Source organism: Pipra filicauda, unplaced genomic scaffold (assembly GCF_003945595.2).
Source record: "Pipra filicauda isolate LSUMZ 115617 unplaced genomic scaffold, ASM394559v2 scaffold188_size1440453_pilon, whole genome shotgun sequence".
In the NCBI taxonomy this organism is placed as follows: Eukaryota; Metazoa; Chordata; class Aves; order Passeriformes; family Pipridae; genus Pipra; species Pipra filicauda.
In genome coordinates, this window is record NW_024104296.1 from 1,080,306 (window position 1) to 1,101,213 (window position 20,908).

At 42.2% G+C, this 20,908-nt stretch overlaps 1 protein-coding gene across 1 annotated transcript in view; it reads right to left on the reverse strand.

Moving 5' to 3' along the window:
- Nucleotides 1-20,379, reverse strand: part of VWF (von Willebrand factor) — a 132,666-nt gene extending 112,287 nt beyond the window's left edge. Inside the window, exons 1-6 of the mRNA XM_027733254.2 lie at nt 20,299-20,379; nt 18,727-18,781; nt 18,012-18,170; nt 17,043-17,145; nt 16,743-16,951; nt 7,929-8,053 (exon numbers count right to left, since the gene is read on the reverse strand). Of these exons, the coding sequence (XP_027589055.2) occupies nt 7,929-8,053; nt 16,743-16,951; nt 17,043-17,145; nt 18,012-18,170; nt 18,727-18,781; nt 20,299-20,325 (678 nt within the window). The 5' untranslated portion in view covers nt 20,326-20,379. The remainder of the gene's footprint in view (nt 1-7,928; nt 8,054-16,742; nt 16,952-17,042; nt 17,146-18,011; nt 18,171-18,726; nt 18,782-20,298) is intronic.
- Between the last annotated feature and the right edge of the window lie 529 nt (nt 20,380-20,908).

Consider the following 20,908-nt stretch of genomic DNA (forward strand, 5'->3'; position numbering starts at 1 on the left):
ATCCACATGTACAGAGGTACATTAATACACTGATTATTATAGAATAAGGTGTCACACAAGGGGTGTTTCACGCAGCAACATGTCAGTCAGCCAGCAAATGGATGGAAGCATTCTACCTTCTTCAATCACAGAGCTCACAGAATATTCTGAGTTGGAAGGGACCCACAAGGATCACCAAGTCCAACTCTTAAGTGAATGGCCCACACAGGGGCAAAACTCACAACCTTGGCTTTATTGGCAACACATTTTAACCAGCTGAGCTAATCTCAGGGCCTGCTTTCCACCCAGCAAAGAATCAGATGGTGTCTGGTTTACCAGGAAAAGAGGAGCCTAGGACTGAGGCACAGAGGAAGAAAAATTACCAGGTCATCTTTTGAATAATGGTGGAACAGGGTAAGTTTTAGAGTGAAAGACTGAGCCTGACTTGAAATTCCAGGAATGAAATTTGTTTCCCACTTCTGGCCACACGTGCCTGTTGCTCCTGCTGGCTTGTCCAATGCACAACAGCTCAGATAAATAGCAGAAAAATAACCCAGGGAAGAAAAGCAATTTTTTTCTGCTCTTCTGGTGAGTTAAATCAGCATGTTGACAGCAAGAGCAAGGGGAAGACAGCACAGTGAGGGGGGGGAGGATATCAACACCTCTCTTTTCAGACAGCAGCAACCTAAGAGGAAACTTAGCTGTATGTGAAAAGAAACCTAAGTGTATGACTAAGTTTTCCATGGGAGGCCCCTAAATAGATTCTTATGTGCACATTATATCACATTCAATAACTCTGAGGTCCTCAATGCAATTTTCTGAAAGGATGGCACTGAGTTTAGATAAGTGGGAAAATTATTTCCTGATACGACCCTGGCACAGAGAGTTGAAGTGTAATTTTATTCTACTTATTTGTCAGTTTTTTATGTAATCGAGTTATGTTTCATATGTTACATTCAGTGGTTGGAGGTGGTGAGCATGTTCTTCAGAGTATTTCACAGTAACATTACTCCTGAATACATTAACATTAACATACATTAACCTGAGGTTACAGCACATACAAGTTGCTGTGTAAAAAAAAAAAAAAACAAAAAGGAAAAAAAAAAAGTCTTGCTTTCTCATTTTTGGGAGATGAAAAATCCCACAGAGTTGAGCAGCCAGCAGAAATTTAGAGATCTTCTCTCAATGGCAGCTGTTATACCTGTACAGGAAAACTGCTGAGTAGAAAATACTTATTTTGCTAAAGGGTGCTTTGTTCAGGTGATCAACTCAAGCTAGTACATGTCTGAACCAAGACAGAATTTCTTACTTATGAAAACAAACCAACCAGAAATGTGTAGTCCATTTTGAGTTTAGCAAAGGGCTCAGTGAACAACAGAGGTTGTGAGCTTTTTGAGTGGTCTCGGGGAACTTAAAACAATGTTAACTGAGAGCTGAACACGATGGTCCTTCAGAAAATCACTGGAATAATTCTGATGCCTAAATAACAGCCACCATGCTGAATCAGAGGGGGGGAAAAAGGAGAAGGGAGGGAGCAGGAACTACATAAATGGTGGTTGGTGCTGCTGCAAGACTACACAGAAGTACAAGAAAGCTGAAAAAGTGCCCTAAGGGTGGAAGTAACAACAACAGAAGCAGCCAAAAAAGCTATTAAAGCAGTGCTTCAGGATGAAACTGATAAAACCAAAAGTGAGCTCAGAGCCATTCAGAGGATGAGCAGCACAGCAGCTCCTGGATCAAAGCCTTGATCCAGACAGTATCAAGTGCACCAGAAAACCAGTATCTGCAACAAGCCCATTTAGGGGCTGTGCTAATGAAATTTCTTAACAAGGAACTTGTTAAAAAGTTAATACAACTCAACTGTTATGTTACAGTAAAACTTAGACTGTATGTTCCATTAAAAGGAAAACTAGCAGAAACAATTTTTATGACCATGGTTATTACATATCAGTAAATTTTAGATGTGAAAGCAACTTTAAAAAATAAAGCAGTTTACATACACACAAAAAATTAAACAGTTTTTCTTTTCCTATAGTGTTCTTTGGTCTTGGACTTGTTCAGCAACAGCATAGCTAAAGGTTGAGCTCTAGTCGATTGTCAAGAAGCCAAGTCATGTGTTTAAAAGCAACAAAAAGTATTTTTTTTTTCCCATGTAAAGGTTTTCTTGCCATTCAAATTTCTTCATATTTTCCAGTGACTTTATAGAAGAAATTAGAGCTGAAATTTTCCCATCCCTTAGATATATCTCAACTATTGTGATGAATTAATGAACATAAGCTGAAATATCGTAGAATCATACAATATCCTGAGTTGGAAGGGCCCCACAAGGAGCATCCAAGTCCAACTCCTGGCCCTGCACAGGACACCCCAACAATCCCACCCTGTGCCTGGGAGCATTGTCCAAATGCTCCCTGAGCTCTGACAGCCTTGGTGCTGTGCCCACTGCCCCGGGGAGCCTGTTCCAATATGAGTAAATCCAAAAAGATACAAAACAAAACAAATTCACCATGAGGGTGGTCAAACACTGGAGCAAGTGTTCAGAGAGGCTGTGGAAGCACCACCCTTGGAGACACCAGAAATGTGAGTGGACAAGGACCTGAGCAGCCTGACCTAGGATGGCCTTGCTGGAAGCAGGGAATTGGACTCAATGACCTCTAATGGTCCCTTCAAACTTAAACCATTCTGCAAATTCTTTTTATTTTCTTTCCCTTTCTTTAAAACTCAGTGGTTGGGCTGAACTGAGAGAGGTCCTTATTCTTTAGTTTAGGAGGCAGTGTGATATGGTGAGCATCAGATCTTGGCAGCCTCATCCACTGCTGTAACACTCCTGCTCATGGATCAACAGCTCCAGAAGCTGCTCCACACAAAGAAATATTTAAACCCAACAGACCAGGGAGTGAAGCCTCAGGCTGAAGCAGTGCTTAGAGTAAAGCTGTCTGTAAGATTAAAACTAGAACTGACTGCAGTATCCAAAATACAGGTGAAAGTCATAAAACTTCTCCCTCCACTTCTGTAGAAGTTCTATTTTAAATGTTTCTTTAAATGGCTCAGCAGCAGCCTGGCACTAACAACCCTTAGTGACCACAAACTTGCTGACCTTCCTTCTTCCCCAGTCCCACCACACAGAGCTGGAGGTGGAATTTTGTACATTCTTCCCATTTCTGTGGCATTGCCTTCTGCTGCTGCATGAACTGCATTTGTCTGTTGCTTAACAAATGCCATTAAAGAGATATAACCTAAAAAATAACAGCAGAAATCAGACACCCCCTCTCATTCCCTTTAATTTAAGCCCTAAGGTATATAGATGCACAGAGTTTCTCCAGATCATTCAGGAAGGGTATATTTATGGAATCACTGAATTACTTGGGTTGGAAAGGACACTAAAGTTCCTCTAGGCCAATCCCCTGCCATGGGCAGGGACACCTTTCACAAGACCAGGTTGCTCCAAGCCCCATTAAACATTTCCAGAGGTGGGGCTGGACCTCTGGACCTTTGCTGGACCTGCTTCTGACCTCTACCATGACAAATTATGGTTCAAAACTGAAAACTTCTGCTTGCTTTCCGATCTGGAGATGAATGTTATTACTTTATTGCATATGGAAGTACTCTGTGGGATAACGAGCAGGACTATTTCTTACCAATCACAGCAAAATCTGAATTTTGGGAAAAGCAGAAACTACTTGAATTTCACTTTCAATCATTTTCACATCACGTGTTATAAGTATAATTTCCTAATAAGAAAGAAAAAAAAGGACATAATACAATGAATACAGTGAAGTCTGGCCTCCACACACCATTTATATTAGATGTGAAATCTAGAATATAAAGGTAACACATGAGAACACATAAATCAATTGCAATGTTTTAAAAGATAAATATTTTTGTTTTCAAGGCTACCTCATTACTACAGTTTTCCACATTACTCTTTTATACTTCAACATCCATGTTACCCATGCCATTGGTCACCTGAGAGCTTCTGAGATTGCAGCGCCTCATTGAAAAGGCAGCCTAAATCAGCACAAGCAAGTGGTGAAAAAATGGATCAGACAAAGCAGTGAAGCTCCTTTCCAGTAACTAAAGAGCAGCTGCTGAGGGCAGGGCTTAATAGGAAAGCAGCAGCTTACTTCCTCCTTCTAAATCTACCCAGTTTGGAATGCTCTCTGGATCACTAGGCAAGGTAGACAACAGGTAGTCACATATGTGTAACAGTGTGAGTGTGTGTGTGTTAGAGGTGGCAGGCAGGGAGAGTCCCTGAGCAACAGTGGAGTAAGACTGTGAGCTGGTTCAAGATTTTCAGCTGATATACAGAGACATTAGTCAAGACAAACCCACAAAATTTCCAGCGTTTTCTAGGATTTGAAGATAAAATTGCTACAGAGCTTTCTAATTTCACTGCATAGAATCAGAGTGGAGGGGACCTAAAGATCATCTCGTTCCAACCCCCCTGCCACGGGCAGAGACACTTCCACTATCCCAGGTTGCTGAGATCCCCATCCAAGCTGGCCTTGGACACTCCCAGGGATGGGGCAGCCACAGTTTCTCTGGGCAACCAGGGCCTCACCACTGTCACAGAGAAAAACTTCCCAATATCCAATATAAACCTACTCTGTCAGCTTAAAGCCATTCCCCCTTGGCCTGTCACTACAATTCCCAATGAAAGAAGTCAGAAGTCATCTCTCCAAGGGTGCTGTTGGACTGGGAAGGGGGACAGGGAGGCTGAGAGAGAGGGTAAAGAGAGCCACAGACCTCCCAGCATGAGGGCACAGGGGTGGGAGGAGTGCTCTGAACCAGAGCTGTTGTTTTCCTCACCTAACAGCTGATCGGGTGCCAGGGAGGGAAGGAGGCTGGGAGACAGAGGAGATTTACATTCCTGGAGCCGAAGCAAGCAAACAAAGCACACTATTAAAAGCCCTACATTCTTCAGCAGGCACTTGTTTGGCCGGACTTCTATTAATAGCTCTGTATTTATTCTTGCACAGGGAATAAATTAAAGCAATGTTAAATGCTGTGAGCTCATGAACTCACACAAGAGAGAATATAATTTCATTCACTTTGCAGGAAAGCAAACTTTACCCACAAAACATCAATATTTAATATGATCCGTAGAAAACTCACAAGTTGCAGTCGACCCATCAGACTGGAGTTTGCCCTGCATGTCACTCCCCAGCCTCAGCTGCAATTTTGACATTTTCTAAACGTTAAACTTGCCTGAATAGACCAACTTCCCACATCCACAACCAGTCACAAGAACTAGCCCTGAAACCATGTTTAAACCACCACAGAACAGCCTGGGTTGGAAGGGACCTCAAAGATCATCTTGTTTCAATCCTCTGCTATGATCAGGGTCACCTTCCTCTAGACCAGGTTGCTCAGAGCCCCATCCAACCTGGCCTTGGATACTTCCAGGGATATAGGGGCAACCACAGCTTCTCTGGGCAACCTGTCCCTGGGCCTACCACCCTCACAGGGAAGAATTTCTTCCCAATATACAATCTAAACCTCCTCTCTGTCAGTTTGAAGCCATTCCCTCTTGTCCTGTCACTCCAGGCCCTTGGAAATAGTCTCTCTCCATCTTCCTTGGGGGCTCCCTTCAGGCACAGGAAAACCACAATTAGGTCACCCCAAAGCTTCTCTTCTCCAGGCTGAACAATCCCAATTCTCTCAGCCTGTCCTGCTGTGCAGTCCTGTCCCTCAGAAGATCTCAGCCAGATAGGAACTCCTCGCGCTTCGGTCCCACCCTTGGCACCACACACCATTTCTCAAGCCAGGTGTTCAATCAGTTCTGACCGTGACAGAAACAGCCCACACACACCAGGTCTGCTCAAGCAAGAAACACAGGCTGGAGATTCCCAGCCTGAAATCAGGGTTGTCATTTCCTCAGCCAGTTTTGCAGGCAGCGAGACTGAAGTGAATTTCAGAATATGTCTGAAGCATCTCCATCCAAAAGCTTAGTGGAAGTATAAATTTAGGGTCAGAACTTGTCCAACTCTTAGTTAGCCTTTTCCAGGAAACTGTGAAACCAGCACTCAAAGTAGCTGGTTAGCAGATATGCTCCAGGAAGTGTTACTACTTTTGAGAAATGATTTGAACCTAGTTTAGCAAGTATCAGTCTACAGGACTTGAATAGCAAGAAACTAACAGCTCAATTTTGTCCTCAGTTACTCTGGTATAAATCTAAACCTGGTACCTACCAAGTAATTCTGATTTACAACAGGGTACATGGAATCAGATGTAATCCCTCAGTGGGTGAATTCACCATGACATTCATCGTCTGTAACATCACGTTTCAGTATATATTCAAAGTTACTTTCCTCCCTGAGCTGGTGACCATCTGCCTGCAGCCACACTGTGTCTAATGGAAACAAGGAACTTATTTATATTTATAAAAGACAAGAAAAAAATAGGTTGATGCAGCAAAGGGGGTCACAGAGTTGGCCAAGACAAACAGTTCTGTGTTTATTCAATAAATCAGCACTGCTATCTGTATGCATAGCTGAAGGAAGCATCTCCTCCTAGCAAGGGAAATAGCCTGGTAGCAAACAGTTTTTGCAACACCTACAGAAAACATCTCCTCTGTCAGAAATAGCCTGGCTGGAGCATCTTCTTGCTCTGCTGACTCCCAGGTACATAAACTGCAACACATTCACAAATACAGTTTGGGTTGTGGTGCCCACAGAGGCTTCAGAACTGACACTTCCCTGATGGTAGAGTCAGAAAGGGAATTAACTACCTCATTCCACAGGCATCACTGAAACACACCTTTCCTAAGTAATACCAAAGTTTCTTTGGCAGCAACTCACACTTCAGGCTCAAATAAGCTGTTGCATTCTCTGCTTGATTGATGCTTGTGTGTTAGGTTTTGGGGTTTTATTTGGGGGGAAGGAAAGGTGGTTATATATATATGTGCTGCAGCTTTAGGAAGAACAGGTAGGGTTCAATAGCAGCGAAAAATTGCATTCACTAGTGAGTGAACAGTTCCTTCCTCAACAACTTAGGTAAAACTGGTCAGAACATGCAGCCTCCAGGGTCACTTCTCCACACCTTTACCACACAGTCCAATTACCAAACTGAAAAACAGAAAGGTTAGCAGTAAAAGAACAATCCCAGCGTGCAACAACTGGGAAGGCCAGTGCAGAAATCCTCCTGCCAGCACCAGCAGGGAGGGCACATCAGCTCAGGAACCGCAAGCACACGGCTGCGTCCTGCACTCAGCCCCACGCTGACAAGGGCCCAGAGGCAGCAGGAGCCAACGCTGAGGACGTGTCACTTCCACCTTCTGCCTGCACCTGACCCTGCTGCACCGCAGCAGGGCCCACAGACAGCCACCATTAGCCCTGTGGTTCGCACCTGACAGGCTGGAGGAGGAGCTGCACACCTTGCTCCAGTGCAGCAGCAAAATCAGTGCCTGGCACAGCTACCTCACACCACAGCACCCCAGGAACACAGCATGGGTATCTCCTGCATCTCTCATCCTAACCACTTGCTGGGGGAGGACCACGTTAGGTACAGATGCGGACTCAAAGAAGCATTACCCTCGTTGCAGTCTACAACTTCCTCAGGAGGGGAAGTGGAGGGGCAGGCACTGATCTCTGCTCTCAGTGACAGGACCCAAGGGAACTGCATGAAGCTGTGTCAGGAGAGCTTCAGGTTGGACTTTAGGAAAAGGTTCTTCACCCATAGGGTGGTTGGACACTGGAAAAAGCTGCCCAGGTCAGTGGTCATGGCCCCAAACCTAACAGAGCTCAAGGAGTGTTTGGACAACACTCTCAGACACATGGTGGGATTCTTGGGGTTGTTCTGTGCAGGGCCAAGAGTTGGGCTTTGATGCTCCTTGTGGGTCCCTTCCAACTCAGGATATTCTGTGATTTGTGTTCTCCTGCCAGAGGGCAGGTGAGTTGCCTTTCAGGTAGGGGAGGACTGAAACCAGAATAGCATCTCGCAGCACCAACCTTCTCTGCAATATCAGATGAAATGTTGCAAGTGTTGCTTGGAGTCTGCACTCTCTTGCAGCGCTTGTTTTCACTGTGCAAAGCCCAGGAGTTTGCAAAATCATAACTGTTCCCCACCAGGGTCCCTGGGAATGAAAAAGAGGAGAATCACATGGCTGTTGAGGGGTTTCAGCAACAAGTGGGCAGTACTGGCTATTCTCAAGGTGACAGTCTGCTGAAAGCTGTCTTTAAAAATAAAAACTGTCATATCAAATGGATTTCTATTCTAAGAAGATTGACCGTAGAAAAGCCACTATCAGTGATCTGGACTGACTTCTGCAGAGGAGCTCTCTGAGCTCAAGGACACACTAAAACTTGAAGAAGGCAGCTCCCAGCACTTCTCACACCTGCATGAATGTGGTAGAGATATTGCTGGTAAGCTGTAAACTGCAGAAGCCAAAGCACACCTACACATCTTCCTACTATTTAGAAGTTGTCAATAAAACACAAGATATATTAGAGAGGCAAACAAAATGCAGCTGTTTTCCCCACACAAGCATTAGCATTCCTGATCCCAGCTAGCCTTGATTTTTCTCCTATCCAAAACTAAATCACGTGTGCTAAGAAATGGTTTGAGCCCATCATCTGTGATGACGATGATGATACATCTTCCTGTGTAAGATTTGCACCCACTTTGCAAAAAAGCAAAACTGAAGGAGTCTGTATGGTTGCCGCTTCCTGGGAGATGCAAAGCCACCTCTCTGCTTTTCTTGCTCCATCCTCCTGAAAAGGGGGATCCTCCCAGAAAGAGAATGCTCCCTCCACCCCCTTTTCCCTCCCATGATCTGTCTCATTTCAGGACTACCTCTGCTTCCTTCTGTGGGTTTCTGCTACAAAACAGTTCATTTCATGTGTCTCAGTTCCCTACAGTTGCTTGTTAAAACCCTGCTGTGTTGCATGTGAGAATATCAATTGCCACCATTAATGCACTCTGAAGACCTTTATGCAGAGAATGTGTTGAAATACAACCCTGAATCTGAAAAAAAAAAACAAAAAAAAACCAAAAAACCAAAAACCCAAAAAAAAACCCAAAAGAAATACATCCCAAATATATCTATATTTTATAATATACGTAGATATAATAAAGACTCCATTGAGCTACCTGCTGCATGATAAGTACAAAAACACAGAATATACTGACCACTAAAACTGTTCCTAAACTATGGGGCAGTCATGAAAACTGCACTGAGAATGCTATGGCAGATGCATTAAAGCCTGTAGCCTTCAGTAGACTTTTATGCAAACTAGAAATTAGGGACTTACAAAGGCAGCATGTGCTAGGCCCACAGCAGATGTCAGAGCAGGAAGACTCAGAGGAAAGGATGGTAGGAAAAGGTGGTAAAAGGTGTGAAATTTTCATCCATACAGCCAGGGCTTGGCACAGGAGAAGACATGCAGCAATAAGAACACAAGCCTTTAGCTCAGCACAGATTATATACATTAGAGCAACAGTGGAATCCAGCCTGAGGAGAAGCAAGGTGCCAAATTAAATGTATCCCCTTCTGTTTGCAGTAACTCAGTCTTCCAGGTATGTAACAGGAATTGGGCTCCGCTCCAAAGCAATACTCCTCTGGCCCTGAATGCACATCCATGCCAGGCTTCCTGCTGGCAGGGACCCATGGATGCTCATTCATACAGAAGTTAAGTTTTGAAGGCTGGGACAACTGTTGGCTCAGAAATGCCAGTCACCTGTTTTTCCAGTTCTCCCCCTGCAATATATTTTTTTTTCTTCTGTGGTCCTTGTAAATTTATACCTCTTATACAACTCTTTTACAAAATATTTTCATCATACTATTTTAGTTCTTCTGCTGCATTCTATGATTAATACTTTCAAGTAAGTGAGGGGTCTAGAGAGTAACTCCTATGAGGAGCAGCTGAGGGAGCTGGGGGTGTTCAGCCCAGAGAAAAGGAGGCTCAGGAGAGACCTTATCATTCTCTACAACTCCCTGAAAGGAGTTGGAGCCAGGCTCTTCTCGCAGGTAACAAGTGACAGGATGAGAGGAAATGGCCTCAAACTGTGCCAGGGGAGATTTAGGTTGGACACCAGGAGGAATTTCTTCACTGAAGGCATTGGAACAGGCTGCCCAGGGAGGTGATGGAGCCACCGTCCCTGGAGGTGTTCAAGAGCAGAGCACTCAATGCTCTTGTCTAGTTGACAAGTTGGACTTGATAATCTCGAGGGTCTTTTGCAACCTAAATGATTCTGTGATTCTGTAAATTCTTTACAAAATAAATAAATTTCAAACCTTGTTTGGAGTTGTTTGGGGTTTTTTTAGAACCTGCTTTTCAAACCCTCTTGTTGTCAGCACCTGACTGTATACTAGCAAACAGTGGAAATGTGAAAAGGAGCTGGACATGAAGGTTTCTCTGATCATCAGACCTCTAATATGAAATTATGAAGTGACTTGGGCCACTGAGCTACTAAACAAATTGGCATCATGGAATAAGTTATTTCTGCAGAGGGTTCCTTTGGAGAGGACTCTCACACTATGCACCCTGTCAATCAGTGTGGGGATTCTCAAATACTTCATCTACTTGATGAGGTTTCAGGGAAAAAAAGCAGAGAGGGAGAAATGTCTCCAGCACATCTGACTGCTCTGGGCAGAGGGAAGAGCAACTGCCAACACCTCTGCCTTTCCCCACGGCACCTACTTTTCCTTCTGCTGAAAGACTCGAGTGGGTAGGAAAGGAAAGACAGTGGAAGAGACAACAAAAGCAGCCTAAAAAATAATATTAAGTGTGCAGGTGATGTTATCAACAGAGCATCCAGGCAGCTGAGCTGCCTGATCTGGCACTGCTTTCCCACTACGCCCTCCTCTCCTGCACAGCAGAGTTTTGTTTTCCATCTGTCCCTTCAGTTCCTTCAGTTTTTTTTCCTTCTTAAGGCAGCCAAGATTCTGGTGAAACAACTCATAGCCAGGGCTCATCAGAGCCCTACACCCAGAAACTCTCTGTATGGCCTGGGTGGGACTTTTGATAAAGAACTTGTTTAGTCTAAGTTTTGCAGGAAATGTGTTGAAAATAGAAGCTGTCACAAAATGTAATGTAAGCAAAGCATTTGAACACCAGGGCTGGAAGAACTGGTGCCTGATATGGACCCCAGTACACAGACAGATACCAGCATGCAAAGTGGTTGCTCAAAAGCCAAGACCCCCAGGCAGCCAGTTGGTGTGCAATCTCCTTTTAGGACTCAAGATGGGTTCAGGAGGTAGATCTTAAAGGACAACACAAATCTCACCTTCTCCTAGCATCCCAGAAACATCACTACACTGAAGACCCTGCAAAGGTCTTCAAGGAGAAGGCCACTCGCCAACCACCTGAGCAACAGGCAGGGTCTCTGGGGGGCATTCTTTAGTGCTCTGATTGCTGCCCTCACATGTCTCTCACTTTGGAGATGCTTACAGATAGGTGATGTTCAGTCTTGACAGAAAAATCTGTGTCCACACTGATATCTGAGTCTCACAGTCACCAGTTCCTTTTGAAATCTGAAGCTGGTATGCTGCTTGTTTACTTTGAGACCTGTGGTCAGGCGAGGCAAAGCATTAACAACACAACCCTGTGCTCAAAGGCACCCAGTGGGAAGCAGGAACCCTCACCTCCTCCAGATTTTCCATATGGCCATAGGCCCATCAGATAACTCTCTCAGGGTCTGTTAACTCATCTGTAAAATATCTGCAAGAATTTGCTCAAGACACTACAGTCCTGTGAGTTCTAATTGGTAAATAGAGTCTTAGTTGGTAAAGAACCAACTTTCACATGTTGGTTATTTACCAAGCAAAGAGGGGGATTTTGTATTTTAGGGTGGGGGGTTTTGTTTGATTTTTTGGGGTGGGTTTTTGGGTTTTTTTACACAGTTTTACATGGTTTAGTACATAGTTCCAGATGAGCAAAACTATTGGCAAGGTTGACCAAAATTGACCCATTGTTTGCATCAAATTAATGACATGAAATAATGAAGTCATGGGCTATAAAGTCTTTCCTGCCCTCTCCAGATCAATGAACACAAAATTAATAATATTGAACATGAGAGGGAATGAGCCATCCCCCAAAATCCACAGCCTAGTGATGAAGGCACACTCCTCACAACAGAAATGTCTGACCTCGATTCCAGAACCAGATTAAAGCAGGTTATGAATGCAGGTTTTTGGCATCTCACTTGAGGTCCTATTACAAAGACAGGTGCAACATAAGTCATCTTCACCCTTACCATTTGTGACAGCTTAATTCCCCTTGCTTCCAAATGAAAATGCAGGAAATAAAATGAGATCACTTACTCACACCAAACAAAATCTTTAAACTAGCCTAAAATCAAATTACTGATATTGTTTAAAATGCCAAGAAATTTGCATTTCAGAATGACCAAAACTTTCATTTACCTTCCTAGGAAATAAAAAAAGATTAAATATTTATTAGCTGCACTACTATCATTGTGAGTTTGGAACATGCTTTAAAAGCTTCTGACACCAGGTACCACACGCAGAGAAGTTGTATATTCAGTCATATGCACCTATACTACTTCTGGAATGAAATCATTACCTGAAATATCAGATTTTTCCTTGCAGATATTGTCTGCTTCTACTTGTTTAACCTATATTCACTCTCCTGTGAACAGATACATTCATCATATATTCTGTATTTCAGCAGCTTAAAGGCTGGAATATGTTGCTGACACCTGTAGCAGGCTCAGAATATCAAGACTTTATCCAAAATTCTCCAGGGGTATTGTTTTATCATTAATATCTTAGTAATTTGGAGACAGATTCCCAGAAACATGCCTCCTGCCAGTGCCAAGAAAAGCATCATGGGATGCTGAATTAATTTAGGTTGGTATATTTTTTAATTCCATTATTCTAAGAGTGTATAACATGGACAAAAAAGAAAATGATGGATTAATATCCCTGTGTCTGACTTGAATGATCTCTTCAGCACAAACAGACTTCACTGATGACCTGGACATCCAAGCACACATCACAGCAATATCACAAACCTATAGGCTGCCTGATTTCTTTGTATAAAGAATATTACCTCTCCCAGTTGCTACCAAACAAAAAACCCTACAAAGCTTCCAAGACCTTTCTTTTTATATTTTAGTTATGCTTAAAGTGTGAGAACAAACTCTCAAGGGGCTTGTTTTTGCTGCCATATCCAATAAACAAACAACCCCGTACAGGATAATCCATCTTGTTTGTAAGTCTAGACAGGACATGAGCACTTCTCCACAGGATGAACTATTGTAGTAACCATGTCAATGAGAGTGACTCAGCACCCCCATCCTCTGTCTCAAGGGCAATGTGTGTCTGCAACTTTAGGAAAAGGTTCTTCCCCCAAAGGGTGGTTGGGCACTGAACAGGCTCCCAAAGGAAGCGGTCACAGCCCTAAACCTGGCAGAGCTCAAGGAGTGTTTGGACAACGCTCTCAAGCACATGGTGGGATTGTTGGGGTGTCTGTGCAGGGTCAGGAGTTGGACTCGATGATCCTTGTGGGTCCTTTCCAAGTTGGGAGATTCTGTGATATCTGAAACCTACAGGGAAGGCTTTATTTTTATTTTTTTTCTGGGGGTGGGAGGGTGTCAAGAGCTAATGCCTAAGGCTGCCACCTTCAAAGCTGGGTCCTACCAAGGTAAATCTGCCAAGGTATCACGTCTCAGACCCTCCAGGAACTCAAACAGCTGAACATCAAAAGTGTACACAGAAGCAATGTGTGTTATCCTCTTGGCAGTTCTCAGTTTCCATGCCAAAACACAATGAGGATTCATAAGAGTGCCATGACAACACATGATTGGGTGGATCATAAAGCATTAGTATAAATAGAATATGAGTATAAATATATCAAGAGGGAAAAAAAAAAGCAATTGCACACTGTTCACTAAGTTTTAAACACTCTTCTCTTTGTGCCTCCTCTATTTATTTGCTCTAAGTGGTACTGTCCAGTCACACAGCAGGTGCTTTGCCTCTTATTTCACCACCACCCTAAAAATAATCCAAATACAAACAATTAATGAAGTTCTATATCACTCTCTTAGGGGCAAAGCAAACTAACTCTGTGTTATTAAATCACAATAATTTCTTTCCCTAAAATATGGAAAAAACATATTTTCATTTGTTTTCAGTATAAACATTGCCTTTTTTTGAAACTGTGACAAAACATGGGATGAAAGACAACATTTGTGGGCTAGATTCTACCCAAAACAACTCTGACTTCTGCACAAAATCAGGATCTGGTCCTCTGGTGCTATAAAGAAGCCCTAGAAACAAGCCATCACATCACGTGAGTTTCCTCCTATGCAGACAGACACAAAGATGATACAGAAGAACCATCTGAGCTACAGCCTGTGAGAGACTTCAAAAGATCACATTTTGGCTGCAGACCTTTCCATTACAGTGGTTCTTACAGGCAAGGACTAGCAGCAAGCAGACAGGTACCATTTCAGGGTAAATCAACACAGCTGGAAGGCCAGGGCATCCTGAGGTGCCTGACCAGCCTTTAAAACACCTGGAGGAAGGTTTCACACATCTCAGCTCTCTGTGACAAGCTCACTGGCTATAGCACAATACCTGAGGCACAACCTCTGTGATCACCTCCTTCCTTTGCCTCTGACGTTCAGATCTGCACGGTGTCCCTCAGGGCTTTCCAGATGAGAGACCATAATCTCGGCAACATTAGATTGTTGTCTTTTCCCTTTGCACACTGTGCTTCCACTGCATATTATTCTGAAGCTCAAAGATCTTAATGCATTTATTATCAAACCCATCCCAGAAAGCTATCTAATGGATTAGAACTGAGGCCCCAATCTGATAAATTCCTGATTTTAACAGGAAGCAGTGGGCACTCCAACGGGAGAGTTCAGTCTGCTGGTAACCTTAAGGCAACCCTTCGGTGCCCTCAGATCACTAAGTCTTTACACCAAGCTCACATCCTGGGATGGGTTGACCTTTATGAGATGTAATCAGGCTGAAAGGAGAGCAAATAAAAGTTGCAGTGAAAAGAGAAGGGTAAACTTCTTCATAGGCTACCAGTAGGCTGCCAGCTCTTTTCATTTAAAGAATATTACCTCTCCCAGCTGCTTGTGTTGTCCCTTACCTGGAAGTTAGATTCAATAGTTTGTTTTTTTTTTAAAAAAGAAGTGATCTGAATTATTAAAAAACTGATTTTACTTGAACCAAGTTAAGAATCACTCCAATGAACCAGCAGAGCTGCCAGAGAGACAAACAGAGCGTGGGTGGAGTGACATCCCTCACTGATACAACAAATTCAAACATAAATCATTCTAATTCCTTCTAAATTAGTTTAAATGAAAGCTCTATTGTATCAGAGTGAAATACTGGCAGAATTGCTGACACACAATTGTGTTTTTCAGGCTAAAAACCAGAGAAATGTATATCCACACAGGATACTGTATAAGGAAAGCTCTGACTTCTGTAAGAGACATAGAAAACACATGTTCTATGTCATCTTCTCTATTTTTTTTCAGCTCCTCTAAGCAGTGACCTGGTCATGGACTTCATCACACTCAGAAATCTGTGGTTGTGAAAGGACTGCTTTTGTTTTTGTAAGAGGGAGGATACAGCCTCCAGCATGTAAAACAAATACAGCATGAAACACATTTAAACATGAGCAGCAGAGGGGCCTCTTCTACATTTGAACAGGCAATACAATCTCCTTTTCTGTTCCTGCTTTTCATAAAAGCCTTACTACTATTTACTGTCTTGAGAAAAGCATATAAACTTCATAATCTCAACTCACTCAGACATTAAGGTATCCAAGCCCTGCCAAACAATTCTGTGACCAGACTTTGTTTCTCATTTTTTACACTGCTGAAGAACATATTAATCATTTTAACACACTATGAGATATGGTGGTTTTCTGTACACTGAAGCTATGCTTATGTATCCCAAGTGTCAGTAAGACATCTCTGGAGCACTGGCAGGCTCCTTTTCAAGTTTCTCCCTTTCTATTTTCTGAATAATTTATTTTTATTACATGTAAAATATTACGTTATCATTCTAATTTACTAATGTATTAATTAACTTTCAACCTCTCTCTTTCAGGTAAGTGCTCAGAATTAAAGGACACTGAAATACCACAAATCAAGATCAGTCATAGGACTTCAAAGTCATATTCAGGGCTTTTCAAAAACTCTTAGTCTTCACCCACACTGGCAGACTTCACATAAAGGTGTACTGAGCAGCAAAAGCAAAAGTCACTTCTCACCAGGAATTGGTGTGATACCAGGTGCACCTCCAGTCCAACAGCCCTTACAGACAGGGAAATGTCATTAAAAGGTAACCACCTAATAGAACAGCAGCCCATGCCAAATCCAAGTAGAAACCTGCCAGCAGCAGGAATTTAATCTCCTACTGTTGCAACGCTATTTATTCTTACTCCCACTTGTCTAACTCATGAAAAATTAGAGGTTGAATCAATGTGTATGTCTTACATCTATTTTGCTGTGTCTTCTTCTAGTCAGTCTCCCCACATCCTACATTGTACATGGATTAACCTGGAGCTTTACCTTTGTATTTTAAAGTTTCAAGGTTTCTAAATGTGCTAAGTTCAGATGCCTGGGCTTCTTGCAGGAATGAGATGTGACAGCAATTTCCTTTCAGGAGAAAGGGAGATGAAAGGACTTAGACAGCTTTTCAGTGCACCAAGATGAGGTACCTGACAGGTTCTGCAGAAACATTTTGCTGTTTCAGCAAAATCTTTGTTGAATCACCCAACAGGAAAAGTGTGCAGAGCATACATTAAAATGCAATCAGTTAGTCCTAGTCTTACCTTCCTGAGTTCTGAAGTCATCTTCAAGGAATTTATTAAAATTGCCACACAACCCACAGGTCTTATTATAGTGCTTTTCTTGAAGGAGTATCTGAATGTTTCCACTGATATCAATCTTCACCACAAAGCCATGCTCATCACTGGATATTTTATGATAACCTGCCTCCTTCTCTATAAATATACCATTGGAGGCAAAAGGTATGGAAACCCTGTGAAGAAAAACAGAAGATTCTCAGAATATGACACACACAAAAAAAAAATCAGGTTGTTTTCTGTTGGAATACCAGTTCCCACAGGTACCTTTTGTCTTCCTGCATCACAGCTCCATCTAAAGAGAAGTGGAGATTGAAATATTCCCCGAGGTACACAGAGATGCCAATTTTCTCCCCATTCTGGTAATCCCCTGCAGAGATGAGATATAACCAAATACTATTAGTTCTGGGAGTTGGGAGGATAATTTGTAAGTACATATTGCAGGGTTGGGAGCATATCTTCTAACATACAAAGATTTTGTTCCAGGTTGTTCAAATTGAGGAAGAAAATTATTTAAGCTGGTATATATTTCCTTTGCAGAGTGACAGGATCAGTTTACTTAAATTTACTTGCAGTGACTAAAAACTCATGTTAAATACTAAAAACATGTTAAACTATGACCAATACAGAACAGGCATCAGTGAATATAAAAACATCTACCAAAGCAGATTGGTATGAAAGTAATATCTAGTTTTGGTACACATATCATCAGTTTCTAATCCCAAGAATAACTCTGCAAAGGCTTATGCTAATTCCAAGGTCTTCTGTCCTCCAGGATGGGATTTTTCTTACTGGGGTGATTTAGCATACAGATAAAATTAGTTCTACAGGGTCGAATAGTTCCTATTCCCATACTCAGCTTTAAGATCCACATTCTCCTGGAAAATTCAAAATTAAAAAAGGTCTTGCTTTCCCTCTTTAGAAGAGCCAGTAAGAAAATCTCTGTTTCTTAGCAGCTTATTTACATGAGAGCTACATTACCAAGGGATAACAGAAGCCTCAAAATTAATCCTACTTTCTAAAATAAGCCCAAAAAAACCAACACAACCCACCAAAAAGAAACCAAAACCAACCAAACAAACAAACAAAAAAAAGAAAAAAAAAACAACAAATAAAAAAAAAAAAAAAGGCAGCAAAGCCCCTCAGCCAAGATCCTTTTTATGCAGTGGTCCATCCTATCTGACAAAGAGCAACTACTTGGGTTTTTTTCAGTGATGGAACCCAGCTCAGACTCACCTAAGAGCATGAAGGAGTGCTTGTGACAGTCCCCAGCAAGGAGGTAGCTGCAGTCCCCAGCAAAATCATAGAAAGAACCATCAAAAGTTTTGATATGATCATTCCCAAAAAGGCTGCAACGGGAACCTGATGACTCCTGAGGCAAAGAGCCTGATAATCCTGGATATCAAAACATAACATAACGTGCAATTTCAAACAATCATTTTGTAGTTCAGGAATTTATCTGATGGAATTTATCACCATTGATCATCTCATGTCCTAGTAGCTTCTAGGCAGACTGTAAGCCTGGCATGGCAGTCCATGGGATCAAGCACAGATTTTTTTATTACATACATTCGTGAAATGGCTTTTTTGCTTTACTTCTACCGCCCCAAACCTTGCATGGGTAATTTCAGTCCTGATTGTTTGAGGAATGCCATTTGTTTGTGCCTGCCTGCAATCCCATTAAATTCTAATGGGCACTAGCAAAGCCCCATAGTTTGTTCAGCCAAACATCACTGACTTCATGGAATTTTTGGGACTCAACGTAGTGCTCGTTTCAAGGTAAAGAGACAGAAGGAATAATTTTATCAATGTCTCCAGCATGATGAGAATAATCCCTTAGCCCATATTGCAGGACTGGATGGGCAAAAAGGAGGAATAGGGGCAATATCTCACAGATGCAACTGAAAATAAATTGTAGTCCCTAGACAGCAGAAAATAAACATTTTCCTACCTGTGACTACAGTGGCCAGCAGTAGGTTTGTTTGCAGCGCTGCCAAGAGGAGCATCTATCAAAAATCCAAAAGAGAGAGTTTAGAACACTCTTAGTTTAGGACGCACAGTCTGTTTCGCGACTCCTCACCACCTTCTATCCTCTCTTTATACAGGTATTTTCAAGGTTCTACATTTCAGAAAGCAATAATCCGTGTAGACAGTAGTTCAGATACCCAGCCATCCTGCTTTAACGAGGTAATCTAGGAGGATAATCATTCTTTGCTTCCATTTTCACCTCTCATTGCAGGAAAACGGGCTACTCCACAGGAATTGCAACCCAAAATACACACGTACTCCAGTTTACCTCAGTTAACACATTGCACACACAAAGCCCTTCAAAACACAGCATTATTTATCAGACAGCCTGACTTGAAGAAGCACCTCTCACTGGGTCAGCCAGCTTGGCTCCAGTAGAAGTCACCTCTGCTGCACGAGATTTGCATCCTGCCCAAACATTCACAAAGGGAAAGAATATAAAGGTTTTGCACCAGCCAGCAGGTCTGGCTGGCAAACCACTATAACCACATGCATTTAATCCACTGATTTCAGGGTGATAATGAGCTTGAGATAAGAGGCAAGAAGTAAAGGGAGGAAATAGTGCAGAGATTAGAGACCCAGATTGAAAACTTCCATTCACCAAAATCAGTTTTAGCATTGCCTCCTGCTTTCTACAACCAAAACATCAGCCTTTGTTCTCTATATGTCTATAAGCTACCTTCTGTACAACCAGGCTTTTAAAAATAATATTATTAATAATAATAATACGATAGGAGTGTCGTGCACATGGTGAACTACATGTGTTCTGTGGCAAGACATTAACAGTTCAGGATGAAAGCTGTAGGGAGCTCCATCTAAGGGTGTTAATTTCAGTGATAATATAAGCAACTAGAGAGGCATAAATATACCATACTTAATATATTAGTGCCAGACACACCTTTTCCTAAGAGCCCTCCAATTAAAGATTGGAATGCATTTTGCAAAGACAAATTCTGATTTCAGGTTACAGACACATTTCTTACTGCTGTTAGTTATGGAGGCCCCATCCTCAGCCACATAAATAAATGCTGAGTTTGCCTTGTTTGCAAAAGACAGGAAAAGAAAGATCTACTATGAAATTCAGTCTAACATAATGCTGCTAATCCCAAACTGACAAGAGGCTCCAAGATAGCCAAGAAGTGGCAACTGCATGGGAATGCCACAAAGTAATGGTAAGGAAAACAACAGGCATTATCTCAGATTACACACTTTCTTAGTGTATTTTTAGTGCATGCACAGTGTAATTGTGACTGAATCAAATATTGCTTTTCTTTATTAACCCTTCAGCTTTACAAATCAGGCAAAGAAAAAAAGACAGGGTATAAACTCCTTCCCTTCAGTCCTCTTCCACCTCCCACTCTATTCTGAACTGCAGATGAAGTTTCCCCCAGTTCTCGTGGAGCAGGTGCCACTAACAAATCAGAACACAACCCAGTAAGATCCAGCATATCCCCCTCCATAATTTTATTGCTGGTTTAATTAGAAATGAAAGTACCTTCTGTGTGAGATTCCTCTTGCACATGAAGAAGAAACTCCTCCAGTTTCCACCTATAGCCTACAACACCATTGTTCCCCTGTTGCTTCAGAAATCTGGACTGGAATGGCTTTGGTCTGAAATTTCTTGTTTTTGTACAAGCCAGGAACTCTTGTCCATTTTAAAGGAAAGATAAAAACAGAACGTCACATCCGCCTGACCCTCAAGACAATAGATTAAATTGCTATCATGGAAATCAGCAGCCTTAATTGCCAGAATGGTACAATGAGGGGAAGCAGTTTTAAAAACTTACATGACAGATAAGTCTTTGAAATCCATTTTGCATGTGTATGTGTGACAAATCTCACTGGCTGAGCCAATAGGCAGCATATTTATGTGACAGACTATTGTTAAAGAGGAATAGTAGGATGCTCCATACCTCAAAGACCACAGAACCAGGTAGTATTTTTTTCCTACAAACAACTGCCATAAAGGAGAAAAAAAGAAAGAAAAATTCAGAGCTAGTAATGACCTGGGCTCATTCTCTAGGTACAAACACATTTGAATTCTACCACATTTGGTCCTTGAAATGTTGATGAGGGCACCCTCTGGAACAACAAGTGGTAACAAG